Source organism: Alosa pseudoharengus, unplaced genomic scaffold (assembly GCF_046254945.1).
Source record: "Alosa pseudoharengus isolate Yale_2024_CS ecotype anadromous, Long Island Sound unplaced genomic scaffold, YU_APseudo_1.1 YU_APseudo_1.1_scf_6, whole genome shotgun sequence".
NCBI classification, from domain to species: domain Eukaryota; kingdom Metazoa; phylum Chordata; class Actinopteri; order Clupeiformes; family Clupeidae; genus Alosa; species Alosa pseudoharengus.
In genome coordinates, this window is record NW_027468848.1 from 12174434 (window position 1) to 12194079 (window position 19646).

Consider the following 19646-nt stretch of genomic DNA (forward strand, 5'->3'; position numbering starts at 1 on the left):
CGGTGGACTTCAGGTGTGTGTGTGTTTCCTGTCTGTCTGTGCTGCATGTGCCGGTCGGGAGTTTAATGCTCACGGCCAAACACAGCTGCCTCTCAGCACGGATACACACACTGTTAACACACATCATACATACCGATACACACACATGCATAATAAAGACCCATCACACAATACAGCCATATCACACTCACTGATATACCCACACATATAATACACACCAACAATATCCATCCATCACACAATACAACTATGTCATATACACACACAATACATCACACACACACACATCACACAATACAACCATGTCACACACACAATACAGGCATGACACCTGCATTGAAGGAGCTGTTACTTTACCACCACTAATGAATGCCCTATATTATCTCTGAAGTGTTAATACATCATATTGTAGCGCCCAGCTGCCAATCACAGTAGTGTCCATGCTATGTGCAACCCCGGGCACGCTGATGGTTGGCAGGCTGGTGAGAGGGGGGCAGACCCCCTGGGGATATAAGCAACCTGTTGAGGAAGTTTATCCTCTCATCTCTGGGTCAGATGTGGGCCACTGAGTTTTGGATATTGGTGTCTTAATGTGTTCATGGACATAAAACAAGATAACTAAACACCAGCACTCCAGTGAGACATAAAAATATTGTTTATGACAACAGTGTGTTGTCACACACACACAAACAGACACACACAGTCAGCCATGTGTGTGTGTCTGTATGTGTGACGACATAATGCAAGACCAGCAAGTGTCAAATCGGCACAGGGCTTCTGTGTGTGTGTGTGTGTGTGCCCAGGTGAAAGTGTAATGATGTGTTGGGGTTTCAGTGCTGGTTTGCCTAGTGGCCTTCTCCCCCACAGCTGGTGCTGTGGTCAGACTGTGTTTGAATGGGGGAAGCAGCGGCCGGTTTCTCGTCCTGCTGTGGGGGCCTGTGGTAAAGATATCAGGCAGGTCAGGGGCTGCTGCGTGCGTGCGAGAGAAGAATGGACACATGCTGTTCTTCTATTTACAAAACTTCCACTCGTCACTCGTATGTTGGCATAGAAACCCTACTCTTACTTGTGATAGGAGTCGGCATAGAAATCCGGTGCTTACCTGTAATATGAGCATGAAAATTCGTTCCAAACCTGGGACATAATTTATGTAACAGTTTTGGTAGGACACATATCCATTCCTTACTCTTGATGTAATATTTATTGTGTCACACAAATAAATGTCATACTCATAACGTAAATCATGTAATAGATATGATATGATACAAATCCATTTTATACACATGATGTAGTATGTAATTCATCAGTTTTGAAAAAAAAAGATGTCAGAAGTCGGTTGACTACCTCCTCCATGTTTAAAATGGATTGCAGCTTGGACCTGCTTTTGGCTGGTCTACTCCTTCTGCATTTGTCTAATTCCATGCTCTGGTTGGCCACAGACGCCTTCCACTGTGTCATCAGAGACAGATGACAGGATTATTTAAAAACTAATATCTTCAAATTCAGCCAAGGAAAGTCCTCCATAAATCTCAGCTGGCTCTTTGCATCTGAAACAGTGTGTCACATAAAAGCACAGGCAGAAGAAAGACCACTACATGTGTACAGAGATGTGATATAAACACCACTACATGTGTACAGTGATGTGAATATAAACACCACTACATGTGTACAGAGATATAAACACCACTACATGTGTACAGAGATGTGAATATAAACACCACTACATGTGTACAGAGATGTGAATATAAACACCACTACATGTGTACAGAGATATAAACACCACTACATGTGTACAGAGATGTGAATATAAACACCACTACTTGACTATTTTCATATTATTGATTAGACACCTACCCCTGTTGCCATCATCACATACTTTTAGACATACACATCAGCTTCATTGCACACACTTAGGGTGAGTCTTTGCTCTCCCACAGAAGACAGATGAGTTCAACATTCTGATCTGGGTTCAGACGTATTGTTCTTGAGTGTTATGTTTGACGACATTCTTTAGAAACAGTATGAACACGTCCACATCCCCTGATGTGTCGTTTTACAGACTTACACGCAAAGTGGTGTTTATTGTGTTTTGCACTGTTGGACTTATTTGCACCACCATCATGATACACACTCTCATACAGCACCTTACCATGCATACTGAATCACAGGGTCAGTCCCTGCACTGTCACTGCAAGCGCCTCATGCATATTCCTAAGTACATTCATGTGGATTTAGTATTTTTTATATTCTACTGTCGATATTGCTCAGTGGATTTGTTATTTTTTTTAGCATACTTTTTATACTGTAAAGGTATGTTGTGTGTGATGTCTGTATGCTACTGAGACCTTGAATATTATTACATGGCTCTTCATAGTGCTGCAGAATGCTCCATTCACTTGAATGGGCCTTCCCAACGTTCGGTGGTCTGCTATTGCTCGATAACAGACCGTTGGTAAGTATAACAGACCGTTGGTAAGTATAACAGACCGCTGTAAAGGAAAATGGGTTTTGTGCTTCTAATTCACGTCTTTCATATCACTATGCAATTAGTCCGGTTACTTCTTGCAATGGAATTTCATTCAAAAGTGAAAGCAGACAGTTGATCAGCTGTGTTCTAAAGAATGTTTGATTCAAGTTCAGCATGTGTTGCGAACTATTTGTTTCTGCAAAAGCCACGATGAAACGGTAACAAATAAATGTAAAGAGTCATATCGTGACTCATGGAGTTTATTTTTTTGTTTGGCAAGTAGCCGTGTAATAATCGGGATAATGTATAGAACGCCGGTCATTATTGGAAAATGAGTCCCTTCAGGACAAGTCCCTTCTGTTTGCCTTGTCAGGACTTATTTTCCAATAATGATGGGCGTTCTATACATTATCCCTTACTTATCACTTCTATAACTATAAGTCCTGATAGAAGCATATTCAGTAGGCCTAATAAATTCTAAAGTAGTGATCCTGTGTGCTTTTTATTTAGTTAGTATAGTTTATTTAAAATGTGAATTTAACATAAATAGTCATAAAACCCAATACATATCACAAGGCTAATGTACATTTGGGGCGCATATTTCTTAATTATTCTAAAAAGTTTGTCAAATACAGTCTCACAAAGATTTCAGTCTAGTCAGTAAAACATAACTAGCTTCATATTTGACCTTCCATCAGAGTCCAATCACAGAGGGACTTAAGGCCTGAAAAACTGTGGACTGATCGTCCAGGCAGGCTTCATACAATGATGGACAGATGAGCAACAGTGCTTATTCATTCACGAGCTCGCTTCGGTTGATTTTGTTTACAGCAAAAAGCTTGTCACTAGACCTTTATGTCGCTATCGTGGAGGCAGCTGCCAAATCCTTACATGTGAGTGGTGGCTTATATGTGTGCTGATGAGATGGGAAGTCTTTATGGGGGTGTGTGTGGATGTCATAACAGCATCTATCTGCATCTGGGTTCTTTACATTTACTGTAATGTCCTGCTGTATACAGTGCGGGTCATAACAGCATCACTGATGATTTGGTACTTATCCAAAACCCAGGGTAGAGTGTGTGAGTGAATGTGGCCTGGACTCTGTGCAGGAGGGTCATTGTGTCAGAGATGCTGTAGAAGGCCAGAGTTCCTGCCCTGTGATCCACATACACTCCTATTCTGGAGCTGGATACTAGAGGGAGTTTAGTCTGTTTATTATTGTGCCAGAAAGAGGTGTCAGAGCTGGAGGTCTCCAGCCTCCAGGACTGATCATTATATCCAAACAATATACCCTCTTTGCTGCTTTTATATGAGACTACTATATAAACAAGGCCACTCCACTCAACTTCCCAGTAGCAGCGTCCAGACACACCCTCTCTACACAGCACCTGATAATAAGTATCAAATCTTTCTGGATGATCAGGATATGACTGGAGCCCAGCTACACTCCAGTTCACCCTCCTGTTCCCCTCAGACAGATGGAGTTGTCTGTGTGCTGTGTTTGGATCCAGTGTGAAGTGACAGATATCTGATGGAGGAGAAGAGAAAACAGACTTGTATTTGTATATAACAGTGTGTGTGTGTGTGTGTGTGTGTGTGTGTGTGTGTGTGTGTGTGTGTGTGTGTGTGTGTGTGTGTGCGCATGTTTTTTGTGTTGCATGCATGTGTGTTTGCGTGGTGGTGTAGCAGTGTGGTGTGTGGTGGTGTGCACGTGTGTTTGTTTGAGTTTCCAACTTACACTGCAAGAGCTCCTCTCTGGTCACTATTTCAGGAAAAACAACCTGGACATCAGACACTGAAACAGAAAATATCACTTTACTACAAACAACACTTAGTTACATATACAGCAATCAGATAATATATTATGATGAAAGCACACTCATTTTCAAATAACACCAGTAGAGATTGTATAAAGAAGGTTGTGTGCCATTATGGGTCCCCAGCTGCTTAAATCAACCTCCACTGACAAGTAAAGATTCATTCAAAAGTCCCTCATCTTCATTAGGAGGGTAAGGACATGTTTAGAGGACCTTCAGTTCTAACCCCATCTGAATCAGTTCATTAGCACAAGACAACTCCAGAAGTAATGGGTGTAATCTACTGGTTTGGAGTGCATTCGTTACGGTTTGTTAAAGCTAAATTCTAACTTTATTGTTCTAAATAAGCTTGTTCTAAATGCCTAAATGCCTGAATTCTGGGGGCCAGCCACACCACCAGGTTTGGCAGCTGAAAGAAGGTTTTAAAGATAAAAAGATTCAGTGAAACTATCATTCCTTTGCTAGACCCCAGATGTAAAGGCCTAGAGGCTGTTAGAATCAGTCAGTAAACACTTACTGTTTGGTGGCAGTTTCTCCTTACTGTTTGTTCTTCTGACTGGGAGTTCAGGATCAGTATCTGGGAACCAACACAGAGACACTCATATAGCCAGGATCTACAGACCAAACCAACACACATCTTGCTTTGCATTTATATTATCTTAATGTTTCCTCCACCTCTTTGGGGGGATGTGTGTTTTTAGGAATTGCTTGTTAGCTCTAAAAGGAAGTTGTATTTCATCTGCAGAATGGGTGGCCATTTCCATAACACCAAAAAGGAGGACACTTTGAGGCATTTAGTGAGGCAAGAATAATTACATAGGACTCTGGTGTAGGCCTACTCCAAACCACAATACAATTTTGTCTATGATAATGATGGTATCATGATACAGTGATTCTGAAATATTCTTCATTGCAACTAGGCCTATTTGCAAGACAATTTGATCTATGATATATCATGTCATGTATGTATAATAATACAAAAAAGTGTTTGTTCACAGTATTTGTATTTATTCAATACATTGGGGTGTCTTTTTCAAAAACTGACCAGATTAACCTGCCTTGCAAAGTGCACAGAAAAGCAAACAGATCAACTTAACGTGTACAGTATTTCCTCCTGATTGCGCAAACGCTTGTTTTCTTTTTCTGTCAGTCCGTGGTTCCTTCATAAATTGCGCAGCAAATTATTAGACGAGTGACAGAAGCACCGGGCATAATTTGACCAGCAGTCTCCGCGTCCATAGTTTCTAAAGATTCTGAAGTCCAAAGATTCTAAAAGCCCAATGCAACTCAAATGACAAATGAGCGTCCGGCTTGAGGCCTAAATCCGGACGTATGGCCACCCTATCTGTAGAAGGGAATGTAACTTAATGACAGACTCACATTCTAAAGACTGGATGATCTGGATATGTGCCACTGTTGAGAGACACAGAAAATGCAGTCAGAATGATTTCATATCTGAACAAAACAAGGTCTTATAAAAGTAGTTCATAATTGTGTCAGTTTTAGATGTTTGTACAACCTGCTGCAGATATTTTGTCTACTTCCTGCTTGAAAATGCCTTCCAGTTTCTCCTCCAGCTGCACCTTCACTGCAGAGACAGATTCCTTCACAGCCTCAAAAGAGAAACTCTGGCTGAATGTCATGTTGGCTAAAACTGTACTGCAAGGAGCACCAGTGACCGACACAACATTCTGCAGAGAGAAATACACACAAAGTCAGACAGGCCACCTGGATTTTCAGTCAGGGCTGTTTCACCAAAGGCTGTAAAAATAATGGGTTAAATCAGTTTATTCTGATTCTAATCAGTTTATTATGACATAGCTTCATCATAGCTAGCATAGCAGTCATATAGCGTATAGCTTTTTTTTCTTCCAGATTTTTTATATATATTTTTTCAGTAATTGCGTCAACAATTCCCAGGACACTAAAGGCCGGGCTGCATGAAACATGGTGGGCATGTAGCTCCACAAGGACGACACAGAACTATTGATTTTCGTTTTGATCCGTTGCCCATCCCCCACACCGGACCCCTCAAAGGAGGGTAGGGTGGACACAGTTTTGTATGAATATGTCGAGAACCGTAGGGCCTAGGATGACATGTTTTGTTTGTATGTTGGTCTCAAGGGGCCATCTCAATCTATTCCATATCCACTCATTTGTTGTATAGCGCCACCAAGTTGAAAATTAAAAAGGAAAAATTGGTGTAAAAATGAGTTATAATCGCAAGTATCTTTGCGACATGTTCAAAAGTGTAGGATCATTATGACCCTCTGAATGCATGACATGCAATGCATGGAATTCTGTTCATGGGGGGGGGGGGGGCATACAATAAATTAATGTATGTGTACATTGAGTGACAGGGCTAGTCAACTTCATTTCCAAATGGGCCAGACAGGAAAACCACAGTTTTTGCCGGCCACCCAAAATATGGTGTTGCTAAAATGATTCTATGGTGGCTATAAGAGACATGGGTTCATGAGTATCCAGCTACATTTAATATGTTCAGTTAAATATATTCACAAACACTGGATGTGATGGACATTTATTCTGAGATCAATAGGCTCTCAAAACAATTCCAAACAGACATAAGGTGCTTATAGAGCAGGTCCATATTAGCCTGACGTTGTCATGCTAAAAATTATAGTCAGAATTTGAGTCTGATATTGCTCCATTGGGACGTAATTATTATGGGGCGTGTTTCAAATGATACAGAGGGGGACATGCCTCTGCACTCAATTGGATAGACCTAACCAATTAGAGCAATGAAAAAGCTTACAGTACGTGAGCTGTAGGAAGAACACCCGAACCATCTCCACAAATGCCTTAACATTGTTTTCTAAAGTTATTGGGCTGTCAATATCTTGTACAACACCCTATAGCGAAATCTAAGACAACGAAATATGTAGCAGGGTAGGCTATTTGGAAAAACAGAGTTTTCCCACATATCCACTTTGGCCTAAGTTTTCAGAAATAATAGTTTTTGTTTAGCAATCATATGTTCAAGTATGTGTATATGTTACTTACTATACCTACTGCATGTAAAGCAATGCAATCCTTATCACACATTTTACACACATTACACAGCACACATACAGTTTTTGTTACACACTAATGTCTTTGCACAGAAATATATATCAACTGAATTCTCTGTCAAAGAAATTGTTATGTAATTATGACCAATGACCACCTCTAGAGTCTCAGAATTTTTGGTCAATGATTCCTGGGACACCAAAACACTGAGGCAGATGAAACTTGGTGGGCATGTAACAACCTATACTTTCACAGAAAAATACCACCCTGTGCTGGGCCCCCCGGAAGCCGAAAAATGCAACTACCCACCCCGTTGCACCCGAGATAACAAAATGTTTGTGGTATGCTAGTCTCAAGGGCCCACATCAACCTAGTCCTTAACCACTCATTTGTGATGTTGCACTCCCCAGTAAAAATGAAAATGCAAAAACATGGCTCTTTAATCACCACCATCTTCAGCTGAGATGTCCTGAACCGCTAGGAGATGTTTACAAATTGAAACTTCACCCTCCACACACACACACATACACACACAAAGACTGAAGGATTGAGCATCATATTTTATATTGCTATGCAGTACATCTAATTATTATGTTATTTCAGATTCAGGAAACGCATTTCATTTAAATGTAATTAATGATGTCACCTTGAGGAAATGGATGTGATCCTCTGTGTGTGAGAGCTGCTCCAGCTCAGCATCTCTCCTCTTCAGCTCAGCAATCTCCTGCTCCAGTCGCTTCAGGAGTTCTTCAGACCGACTCACCTCAGCCTTCTCCTGAGCTCTGATCAGCTCTGTCACCTCAGAGCGCCTTCTCTCAATGGAGCGGATCAGCTCAGTGAAGATCCTCTCACTGTCCTCCACTGCTGTCTGTGCAGAGCTCTGTTAGGAGACACACAAAGAGGAGGGCAGGAGACACACAGAGTGAGGTGAAGCTGAAAGTGTTTCATGGTGTCAGTGGTTCTTTGTGTGCTGTAAAGATAACAGCAGAGGCACAGTTACTCACTGGGCACAGTCTGGCCCGAGGGTGGAATTACAATGTATTACTGCTAATAGACTCTTCTCACTCTCCACGATTCAGCATTAATATCACAGATTGTGTATTGTACTTACTAATATGTAATAGAACACTACTACTATACTAATAGTTTGCTTTGGATGTGTGCCCATTATTCATCAAGACTCAATTCATCATGATTATCATTAAGCAATGGGATAAAATTGTTGTGATAAAATAACTTTATACCTGTGATCTGGTAATAGCACATCAAACCAGCTGCCATAACAATTAAATTATATTAGAGAGCTGAAACCTTAATCAATCAGCAGTTGTCTTTTCTGTGATCAGAACTCACATTGAGAGTCTCCACAGCCTTCCTCAGCTCCTGCAGCTCCTTCTCTCTCTCCTGGATTCTCTGCTGGAATCTCCTCTGGGTCTGCCCCAACTGCTTCTGTTGATACAAAGGCAGACATATTTAACTCAAGTTAATTTATAATATATCATATATGTATGTAATTATATTATATCTAATACACATGGGAAATTCAATGTGCTTTGTATGAACAAAATCAATTAATAGTAAATAAATGGGCAATATAAAAAAAACAGTATAAAGATTGTTTAAAAAAAACACATTAATCATTACAAGTCATACAGTACATACATTTCCCTCACGGGATCAAAAGAGTATACTTATAGCGCATCTGATTAACAGGAAGTGCAATTACTGCAACAGAAAACATCTGAGAACAGTGCTATGCTCTATTAATTTGCTTTCAGAAGGACCTCTGACATTGTGCATTATGTCCAAACACATTGTGCAACTGTCCAAACACATTAGCCTATATGAGTATCAGACCTTTCAAATAAAATTAAGACTCGAGTATAGCTCCAGTACTCACCTGTTTGTTTTCCCATTCTGCAGCAGCAGTGACTGTGTCATGGCCTTTATGTTCGTCCATCGTGCACAGATAGCAGATACAACTCTGATCAGTACGACAAAATATTTCAAAAACCTTCTTATGACGGGAGCAGATCCTCTCCTGTAGCTGGCCTGTGGCATCAATCACTGAGTGGTTTCTTCCTGGGTGAAGTTCATTGTGAGCTTTGAAGTGAGTTTCACAGTAAGACAACAGACAATCCAGACAGGACTTCGCAGCTATGAGTTTTCTCCCAGCGCAGATATCACACTCCACATCTCCAGGTCCAGCAGTAGATAGAGCAGGAGGGGCAGCCTGGATTCTGGTCTTCCTTAGTTTTTCCACAAGCTCTGCGATAACATTATTTTTGTTTAAAACGGGTCTCGGAGCGAATGTCTGTCTGCATTGTGGGCAGCTATAAACGCCTGGTCTAACCTTCTGATCTTCCTGATCCCAGCAGCCTTTAATGCAGCCGATACAGTAGTTGTGTCCACAATGAAGAGTCACTGGATCATTCAGCAGATCCAAACAAATCGGACACATTAAAAGGTCCTCGTTATTTGACATTGCCTCTGCCATTTTACTTAAGTGCTAACGAACACGAGTCGACAAGAAGCTAAGCTATTGAGCAACACTTCTCTTTCACTTTCGTTTTTTACCCCTGTTGTTCACACAGCTTCCTTGTTGCGCGCTGATCGGGGTCAAAGTGCCAGCCCCCTTTTGTTAATCATGAAGAATATGACAAGCTGCATACGATGTGACCTATTATACAGTGCTAGCTATAGGCTATGCCTAGCTTATTGCTTTAATTTCGTGTTTCTAATGGATAAGAAAATAAGAAAACATCACAGATTTAAAAGGAAATTAAACTCTATATGTATATATTTTCTCATACTAGCTAATTGAAAACATAGCAAGCCCATCGGAAACCGGGAAACCCACAATCATGTAAACCCACCAATTCAGAACCAATCAAGTGCATGGGGTAGACTGCAGGACAGCATATGTTTATAATTGGATATCAGCTGTAATGATGCCATCTAGTGGAGATAATGTGGAATATGAAACAATTGAAGAGACCTCAAAGTCTGCACAGGAATGAGTAAAATCATTAACTTTACTGTAGAAGCCAGCATATACAGTATATAGACTGAGTTTATATTAATTATTTGTGTGTTTGTGTAGTGTATTGATTAGTTTAATGTCATAAATATGTTCTGTAAAGTATGCTATGATAAAAAGTATTTTCCTCTATGTCGACTCCAGTGAATCTGCATGTGTAAAGGAAATGCTCAGTATCAGCATCGTCCATTACAGGAAAAAGCAGAGACATGTAGGCAGATTTATGACAGATTTACATCAAATAACTAAAAATACAAATGTCATTATACATTTCTTCTTTCTTTGATTTTCCTATCATTAGGGTTATTAACATCTGTTTGCCACCCCCACTGCTTGCCTTGTGAGCGTGTGTCAGCCCACACATCAGTGCTGATAAGTAGCAAGTGGAAAGTCCTCTTCTTCATTCTTATTCTGACTCAGTTACGCCCAGTCAAGTAGGTGCCAGTTTTGTGGTCTGGAGAAGTAGTGGGCACCAGCATTTGTTTTTGAAAATGAAAACCTACTAAACTGGTGATTGAGCCAGAGAGATGTCATAGTTACAGTTGAGCTCCTGAGCTCCAAAAGAAGTGTATTCGGGATGTAAATATTCATAAACAAGTCTGAGAAATCAGAGGTCTTTCTCCCCAATCCCAAAATGAAATATGAAATATGATTTTATTGTGTTCTCATTGTATAACCTCATCTTTATTACATGCCCAATACAGTCCCTCCTCACACTGAATGTCCCTTTATTTGGTGATGATGACCCCGGGCAGCACGTCGCAGAAGATCAGGTACAGCACCACGTACGTGTAGCCGGACACGTCCATCGACAGCACTGAGCCGCACTCCGTCACCCAGGTGGCGTTGTGGCTGCTGGTGGTCATACCTAGACTCTGTTGTGAAAGTTTTACCTTGCAACACAGGGAATAAACCTGTTGTTTTGTATTTTTCACTTTAACGTTCCAATGATAATAGCAAGGTTGGATATAAACTTAGTTTTTGCCCCCAGGCAACATTATACCATTGCAGAATGAAAATTAACATTTTACAGATATGAAGTTATAATAATACAAATTATCATAGGAAATCATCAAAATCACTGTTATGTACCAGTTAAAAACTCCATAAATCTCCCCAAACATTCTCCGGTACGGTATACACACACAACCACACACACATATCCATGAGTTTGCACACTTACACCAATGCATACTCATGTATGCGTACTGATGCACACTCATGCAAGTTACCTGCACCTGACTTGGGGCTACAGGGTACAGGGTAGCAAGTCTGCAGCTTCACCGGAACATCAAAAAGTCATGGATGTTGGTATGATAGTCAGGGCACATACTCAACCATAGCGATGGCATTCCATAAAACTTCATGAAGCACACTCATGCACTTCACAGGTGCTTCCCTACTTAGAATATTTGGTATGGCCATATGCAAGTCCGTTATGGTTCAATGTTGCCTCAGGGCAACATGCGGTTTTTTGTAATTTCCTATGACACCTACATTGATATGTTATGAAAAGTTGTTGATAATACACTGGTAAATTAATATATAATTGAATATTCCATAGAAAATGCTTGGGGTCATTTTTCACCCCACGTATAGAAAGTGTGGTACTGATACAAAAAATGCAATTACTTAAAAATATACCAATTAGATACAAATCCAAATGGCCTCATGTCAAAGACAACCTATTTGAGGAATATATGGAAGATTAAACGATAACAATTTAAACTGACCAAGATATTGCAAAAAAACAACCGCTGGGATCATTTTTGACCCCACTTATGCATCCCTTGTTTGTATACAATTCATTTTCCATTCAATACAGCACAAAACACAATTAAAAATATCAAAATTATAGCTGCACTTTACCGACATTGAGGATTAAAAACATTACACTCCAGATGACATCTCAGTATCTTATCTGAAACCACTATCTGCTACCAGACGAAAGAAGACATATCCCTGACTAACTTGCTTCAGAAGACAGCTGGACGAAAGTCCCGACCAAAGAATCACTTGTAAGCTAACTTACAATAACAACGTCTACAACAAACAACATTTCATACAGAAAAGCTGAAAAACGAGACCATGAGTTTGATAAAAAAAAAAAACTGTTTACCTTTATTGAGGCAATGGGACAGGCCTATGTACTGTATGTACAGATCCATGTTGCCTGTCTAAAAAAGCGTATTACTATCACAGGTGCTACTAGTGAAGGGAATCGTGTAATTTTAGGAACGGTTCATATAGATTTTTGCAACTGGTGATTTTTTACTTGCTAGGACCCCACTGAATACAAAACAACCTGTTTCCAATTTCTTTCTTCATTTTCAATGCCAAAATTCAAGATGGCGGACAATATGCAGAAAAATAATATAAAGGCTTAAAGTGATCAACTTTTTGATAAATATACCCTAATAAGGTAGACAAGTGAGATACAGACTATTTTCAAAAGATGTATTGCATCATTTGCCAAGAAATTTGGAGAAAAAAATGGAAAAAAAGAAAAAAAAAATCTTGTTTCATTATTGAAGAGTTCAACAAAACATTGTCATTGTCACTCAAGTATTTATCCTCACTGTCACTATCTTTTTAATATTGGTGCACATCTCCTCAGAGCCTTCACACCTGCAAAGTTGTGTGAATGGTAAGTTGTTACTCTTGCAAGAACACCTTCTACTGCATTGGCAGGTAAGACAACAGCACTTCACAAGCTCCACAACAGCCTCTGGTGCTGGTGGAAGTTTTGACAGAACAGGAGCCCATTACCCATCAATAATTTGCCTCCATCCCAGTGATAGTGAGTCAAGAATCTTTTAATTTGAGATATAGTCCTCTGTCATCTAAAATAAAATGGTAATTATCGAACATATGGTAATTTATCGGATTTTTACTCAAAATGACCTTGCCGCTGACCTTGAGAATGTAACTCTGACCTTGAAATGACCTTTATTTGACCTCTGACCTTTTCAGTTTTCAGTGAAATATGATTTTTTTGGTTTTCAGCGTCTCCAGCGGCGGCCATTTTAGAAATATGCCAATAAAAAATTTGCCACCGCCTAAATTTGATGTTATCATCAAGAAATGTTGACTACATGCCCTAAGGATGCCAAAAATGCAAAAACCTCAAATACTATTTTTTTTAAGGGGTTCAACTACATTTCCTCCTGACTACTGCCATTTTATTTAAGTGCTAACGAACACGATTCAACAAGGACCTATTGAGCAACACTTCTCTTTCACTTTCGTTTTTTACCCCTGTTGTTTACCCAGCTTCCTTGTTGCGCGCAGATCGGTGTCAAAATACCAGCCCACTTTTGTTAGTCATGAAGAATAACATGACAAGCTGCATGTATGATGTGACCTATTATACAGTGCTAGCTGTAGGCTATGCCTACCTTATTGCTTTAATTTCGTGTTTCTCGTTGATAAGAAAATAGGAAAACATCACAGATTTAAAAGGAAATTAAACTCCAAATGTTGTTTTCGTAAACTCGCTAATTGAAAACATAGTAAGCCTATTGGAAACCGGGAAACATTAACCAACAATCAAACAATGTAAACCCACCAATTCAGAACCAATGAAATGCATGGGGTATACTGCAGGACAGCATATGTTTATAATTGGATATCAGCTGTAATAAGTCCATCTAGTGGAGATAATGTGTAATTATGAAACATTTGAAGAGATCTCAAAGTCTTCACAGGAATGAGTAAGAAAATTAACTTTTCTGTAGAATCCAGCCATATACAGTAGACTGAGTTCATATTAATTATGTGTTTGTTAAGTTGTAGGGTATTGATTGATTAGTTAAACGCCATTCATGTTCTGTAAGGTATGCTATAATAAAAAGTATTGCGTCGACTCCAGTGAATCTGCGCGAGTAAAGGAAATGCTCAGTATCAGAGACATGTAGGCAGATTTATGACAGATTTACATCAAATAACTAAAAATACAAATGTCATTGTAATAAGCCTACTGGCTATTACAAGTTGATCCAGAATATATTTATATATATTTAGATGGGGTCATGAGTAGAAATAAGCACGAGAAACCAGACCGCTTCTTGAACACGTCTCAAGTTTAATCAACACAACAGACAAGCCCAAAACCCACTCTCCTCTACTCCAATAATCACATCACCTATCTATAAACGTCTGCCCCCTAGTGACAGGTCATATAATTCCACCTAGCTTTTTAACATGGAACAAACAATAACCACGGATATGAATTAAACAATAAATCTCCTCTTACATCATTATACATGTCTTCTTTCTTTGATTTTCCTATCATTAGGGTTATTAACATCTGTTTGCCCCCCACTGCTTGTCTTGTGAGCGTGTGTCAGCCCACACATCAGTGCTGATAAGTAGCAAGTGGAAAGTCCTCTTCTTCATTCTTATTCTGACTCAGTTACGCCCAGTCAAGTAGGTGCCAGTTTTGTGGTCTGGAGAAGTTGTTTGAACCACTGCTTATCTAACAAACTCCAGCCACCATAGACTCAGTTCACATTCAAATTGGCTTCCTGACGGCTTTTGGCTGTGCCTTTCACCACACACACATACATACATACATACATACACACACACACACACACACACACACACACACACAGTGGTGTAATGGTGTGTGTTTGTGAAGTCAAATGTGGTGGACCTGAGGTGTGTGTGTGTTTCCTGTCTGTCTGTGCTGCATGTGCCAGTCGGGAGTTTAATGCTCACGGCCAAACACAGCTGCCTCTTAGCACGGAGGGATAAACACACTGTACACACACATCATACATACCGATATATACACACACATGCAATACAGACAATAAAGACCCATCACACAATACAGCCATATCACACACACTGATATACCCACACACAAACACACACTGATATACACACACACAAACACACATCACACAATACAACCATGTCCGACACCAGCATTGAAGGAGATCCCTCAAAATGTTTATGAGTTAATCATTTCCTGATAGCTATTACTTTACCACCACTACTTGAATGAATGCGCTATGTTATCTCTGAAGTGTATTAGAGTCTCATATTGTAGCGGCCAGCTGCCAATCTCAGTAGTGCCCACGCTATGTGTTACCCCGGGCACGCTGATGGTTGGCAGCCTGGTGAGGGACCCCCTGGGGATATAAGCAACCTGTTGAGGAAGTTTATCCTCTCATGTCTTGGACCAGATGCCACTGAGTTCTGGATATTGGTCTCTTAGTGTGTTCATGGAAATAAAACAAGATAACTAATAACACTGGCACTCTAGTGAGACGTTAAAATATTGTTTATGACAACAGTGTGTTGTCACACACACAAACAGACACACACAGAGTCAGCTATGTGTGTGTGTGTGTGTGCCCATGTGATAGTGTAATGATGTGTTAGGGTTTCAGTGCTGGTTTGGCTGCTTTGTTTAGTGGCCTCCTCCCCCCTCAGCCCTGGTGCTGCGGTCAGACGGTGTTTGACTGGGGGAAGCAGTGGCTGGTTTTTCATCCTGCTGTGGGGATCGGTCTGTGGTAAAGATATCAACAGGCAAGGGCAGGTGCTGCTGTTAGTAAAATGATTTTGTGTGAGCATTTCACCCATCCTAGCATCCTTACACTGGCTACTGTACCTGTAAAAAATCACATTGACTTCAAAATATTACTTCTAACATACAAAGCCATAAATGGCTGGGCACCTGAATATATTAAAGATCTTCTATTGCCATATAACCTACCTAGACCGCTACGATCACAGAATACTGGACTTCTTGGAATCCCAAGAATTTCAAAAACTACAGTAGGAGGCAGAGCTTTCTGCTACCACGCACCCCTCCTCTGGAATAAACTGCCTCCCTCAATTTGATTAGCAGACACCCTCCCTATTTTTAAGTCTAGACTTAAAACATACCTCTTTAGTGCTTCCCATAGTTAGGTATGGTGCAGTGTGGAACTAGTTAGGTATGGTGCAGTGTGGAGCGCCCCAGTCATGCGTGCCATGGTGGCCACTGACCATACCTGTGCTGGTGATGACTACCCTTCACCATGCCTTAGTTATGCTGCTACTGTATATCATAGCGCTGTCATGGACTTTTCATGTGTCACGCCGTACAACTCCGCTTCTCTCCCTCCCCCTCTCTCTCTCAACTCCCCGTTACCTCTTCTCTCTGTCTTGCCTTTCAACTCTCTCTTCTCTCCCTCTCTCTCTCAACTCTTCACCTCTTGCCTTTTCTCTCTATACTGTAGTATAACACTATACAGTACCATTGTTATACTTATTAATACTAACCATCACGACTTATAGTAACTCTTACCCACTCTATATCTCTCTTTCTTCCCCCTTACCTCACTTGTGAGGTAAACCATTACCAGTTATCAGCCAGGTTGAAGGTTCTCCTTACAGGGTTTCCTAAGCAAAAACATCTGATGACCTCTTTTCTCCCTCTCTGTCACTCCCTCTGTAACAGCAAACTGGCATGAGATAGGGCCCCTAGTGTTATGGCATACTGTGGGATGCAGAACTCGTATTAACTTCAAATACTGCCATCTGCTGGTCAGAACAGACTGTAATTCTATTTGGATGGGGACATAACAGTGCTGGAATTCTCTAAGTTGATATTATCTCCTTTATTTTATCATTTTTTTTATCTCAAAATTGAGTTTTCTGACACTGAGCTGTATGGTGCGCTCCAGGATCCCTTCTAGTCTTGATATTTAATTGTGTGCTGTACAAATTCAAGGTGTTTGGCCCTCATCGCACCTGAAGCCCCATCCCTATGACTGCCCTACCATCGCCTGCTGCTCTCCCCTTGCCCGGATTCCTGGCCCGCGCAGCCTAGCGACCCACTACTTGCCCTATGACAATTCCTAATCCCTATGGACAATACATTCCCTACACTGGACTATTTGAACTTTCTGACACTAAATATGATTCATACACTATCATGCTGGTTATGTAATCACCTTACCTCTTTGTAACATATACATCAGGTGGCTTTAAACACCATGTTCTATTCTCTACACCTAACTAACCTATTCATTTACCATGTATACAGACTAGCCTGGGTTTCCCCATGCTGCCTTACGCGCACAATTTTATTCACGCTACTAGGCAGCCTGGATTCCATGGAGCAAATTTTCGCCTCAGTTAGGGGACCAATCACAGAACGGAGGGAGGGCAGCAAGACGATGACGACACACCGAAGCCGGTGTGAGCTACGTACAGACGCATTTGATAGACATTCGTAGCGCCCAATAAACGGCTCTGGGCATTCGTAAACCACGTTTCAAATACGAGAAAATGAATGTCTAGTTCCCAGACCCCATCTCAATGAGATGAGGTCAAAGTCAAAGTCAAAGTCTGCTTTATTGTCAATTTCTTCAAATGCCAAGACATACAAAGAGATCGAAATTACGTTTCTCACTATCCCACGGTGGAGACAAGACATATTTTACCAATTAAGTCCACAGACAAAAACATAACATTCAAGTAAACAATAAAAAGTAAATAAGAAGGCACATACAATGAATAAATAAGAGCAGCAAAATTGGGTTGAAATTGTGCAATTGTAGACAGTCAATATAGTAGTGCAAAGTCAGGCCAATAAATGGCTGAGGTAGTTAGGTCTGACGTTAGCCAGGCTATATACAGACCTTACTGCCCTGTAACTGACCCTAGGCAGATGGGTCTGGCCCTTAAGTCGTGGAGTGGATCTGCTCGAGGTTTCTTCCTATATGTATCTCCAAGTTTGTCCAATATGTATGTTGTTGTCAGCGTCCTCTTCTATGCAGTGGTATGCTGGGGAGGAAGCACAAAGAAGAAGGATGCGGGGCGACTTGACAGGCTGGTAAGGAAAGCTGGCTCTGTAGTGGGAGCTGAACTGGAGTGCATCACTTCAATATCTGACAAAAGGACCCTGAACAAACTGATCAACATCTTGGACAATGAGTATCATCCACTCCAAAGCACTATTGTAAAGCAGAAGAGCCTGATCAGCTGGAGACTTCACTCACTGCCTTGCACAACAGACAGACTGAGGAAGTCATTTGTCCCCAGGGCCATTGAACTGTTCAATGCTTCACTTAAGGGAAGAGGAGAGATAGACTTCTCCACATAGTCTCTCTGCCTCTCCACCCCCTCGATGTTTGGGTACTGTCTATCCACTAGCCACTTTTTACCACTGTCTTACTGCCTCACTGTTTGCGTGCTATATTAGCACATATGCATAAGTGGAGTTCATGATACTATGCACCTTAATTAGGTTCCCAAGGGCTTTTGGGAATAAAAACAGCACCACAATATCATAGCCCTTCCACCATAATTCTCATTAGGCATTGGGTTCTTTTTAGTATAGTCATTCTTCTATCTACAGTATGCCATACACACCTAATGTGTGTCATGCCAAAGAGTGCAATTTTCATTTCATCTGACAATAGACCACACTTCCAGACAAAGTCACTGTACCATTCAGTAACTCCTGCCATTAACATTTGTAATTAAATGACTGGATAGGCTTTTACCTGGCATGCCCTCTAAATAATCTATTAGCAGTGAGGTCACTTTTGAAGATTTTTGGGGACTTGGTGACCCCAAGATGATACCTTTTTCTGTAACTCTCCAACAGTGGTTCTTATGGAATGCTTTGCTTATCTTATCATCCTCCACACTTTGTGTGGGGCCAAGATAACCATGGGTCTTTGTCCAAGCATGTTTGTCCCATTTACAGTTGATTAGAACATTTTAATCATTGGTTTAACTGTAGAAATAGGCTGTTTTTTACAGCCATTCCCTGACAAATGTCAACACACTTTCTTTTTATTTAAATTTACTGTATTCTCTTGTCTTTCCGATGTTGAAAAATGTCTAGGGGATTTAGCCTCTGTCATTTTATTTTCATACCTTGAAAAATAGTGAAAAATAAAGTAATTAGCTACTTTTGTAAGTTACCCAGTTAAAGGACAATTCCGGCGCAAAATGAACCTGGGGGTTAATAACACATTTGTACGAGTTTGACCGTTCGCTGGGATTTATTTTCATGCTAGTCGAATGTGACCAGTTTTATTGCAAACCGCTAATTAGCGTTTAACGCTAGCCTTCGGGGCACACGTACAGTAGAAAGAAATCGCTATTTCTATACCACTAACAAGGCTCAAAATAGCACCACACTTACACAGTAGCATAATGAGGGTCTCTACATGTAAACCGAAGCATTGAGAACTTTGTAAGTGTACAGGCAGTTTATTAAAAAGAAACACATTACCGTTCACGTCTGGTTGTTCACATGCTATACATGTTATACAGG

At 40.6% G+C, this 19646-nt stretch overlaps 1 protein-coding gene across 1 annotated transcript; it reads right to left on the minus strand.

The window, feature by feature from the left end:
• Positions 1-1188: 1188 nt before the first annotated feature.
• Positions 1189-9872, minus strand: LOC143105858 (tripartite motif-containing protein 16-like). The gene is made up of 8 exons (XM_076269982.1): positions 9215-9872; positions 8668-8763; positions 7961-8194; positions 5804-5975; positions 5665-5697; positions 4802-4861; positions 4206-4262; positions 1189-3995 (listed from the first exon to the last, which is right to left on the minus strand). Exons 1-8 carry the CDS (start codon positions 9809-9811, stop codon positions 3493-3495), a joined length of 1752 nt encoding a protein of 583 aa, XP_076126097.1. The 5' UTR covers positions 9812-9872; the 3' UTR covers positions 1189-3492.
• Positions 9873-19646: the final 9774 nt, after the last annotated feature.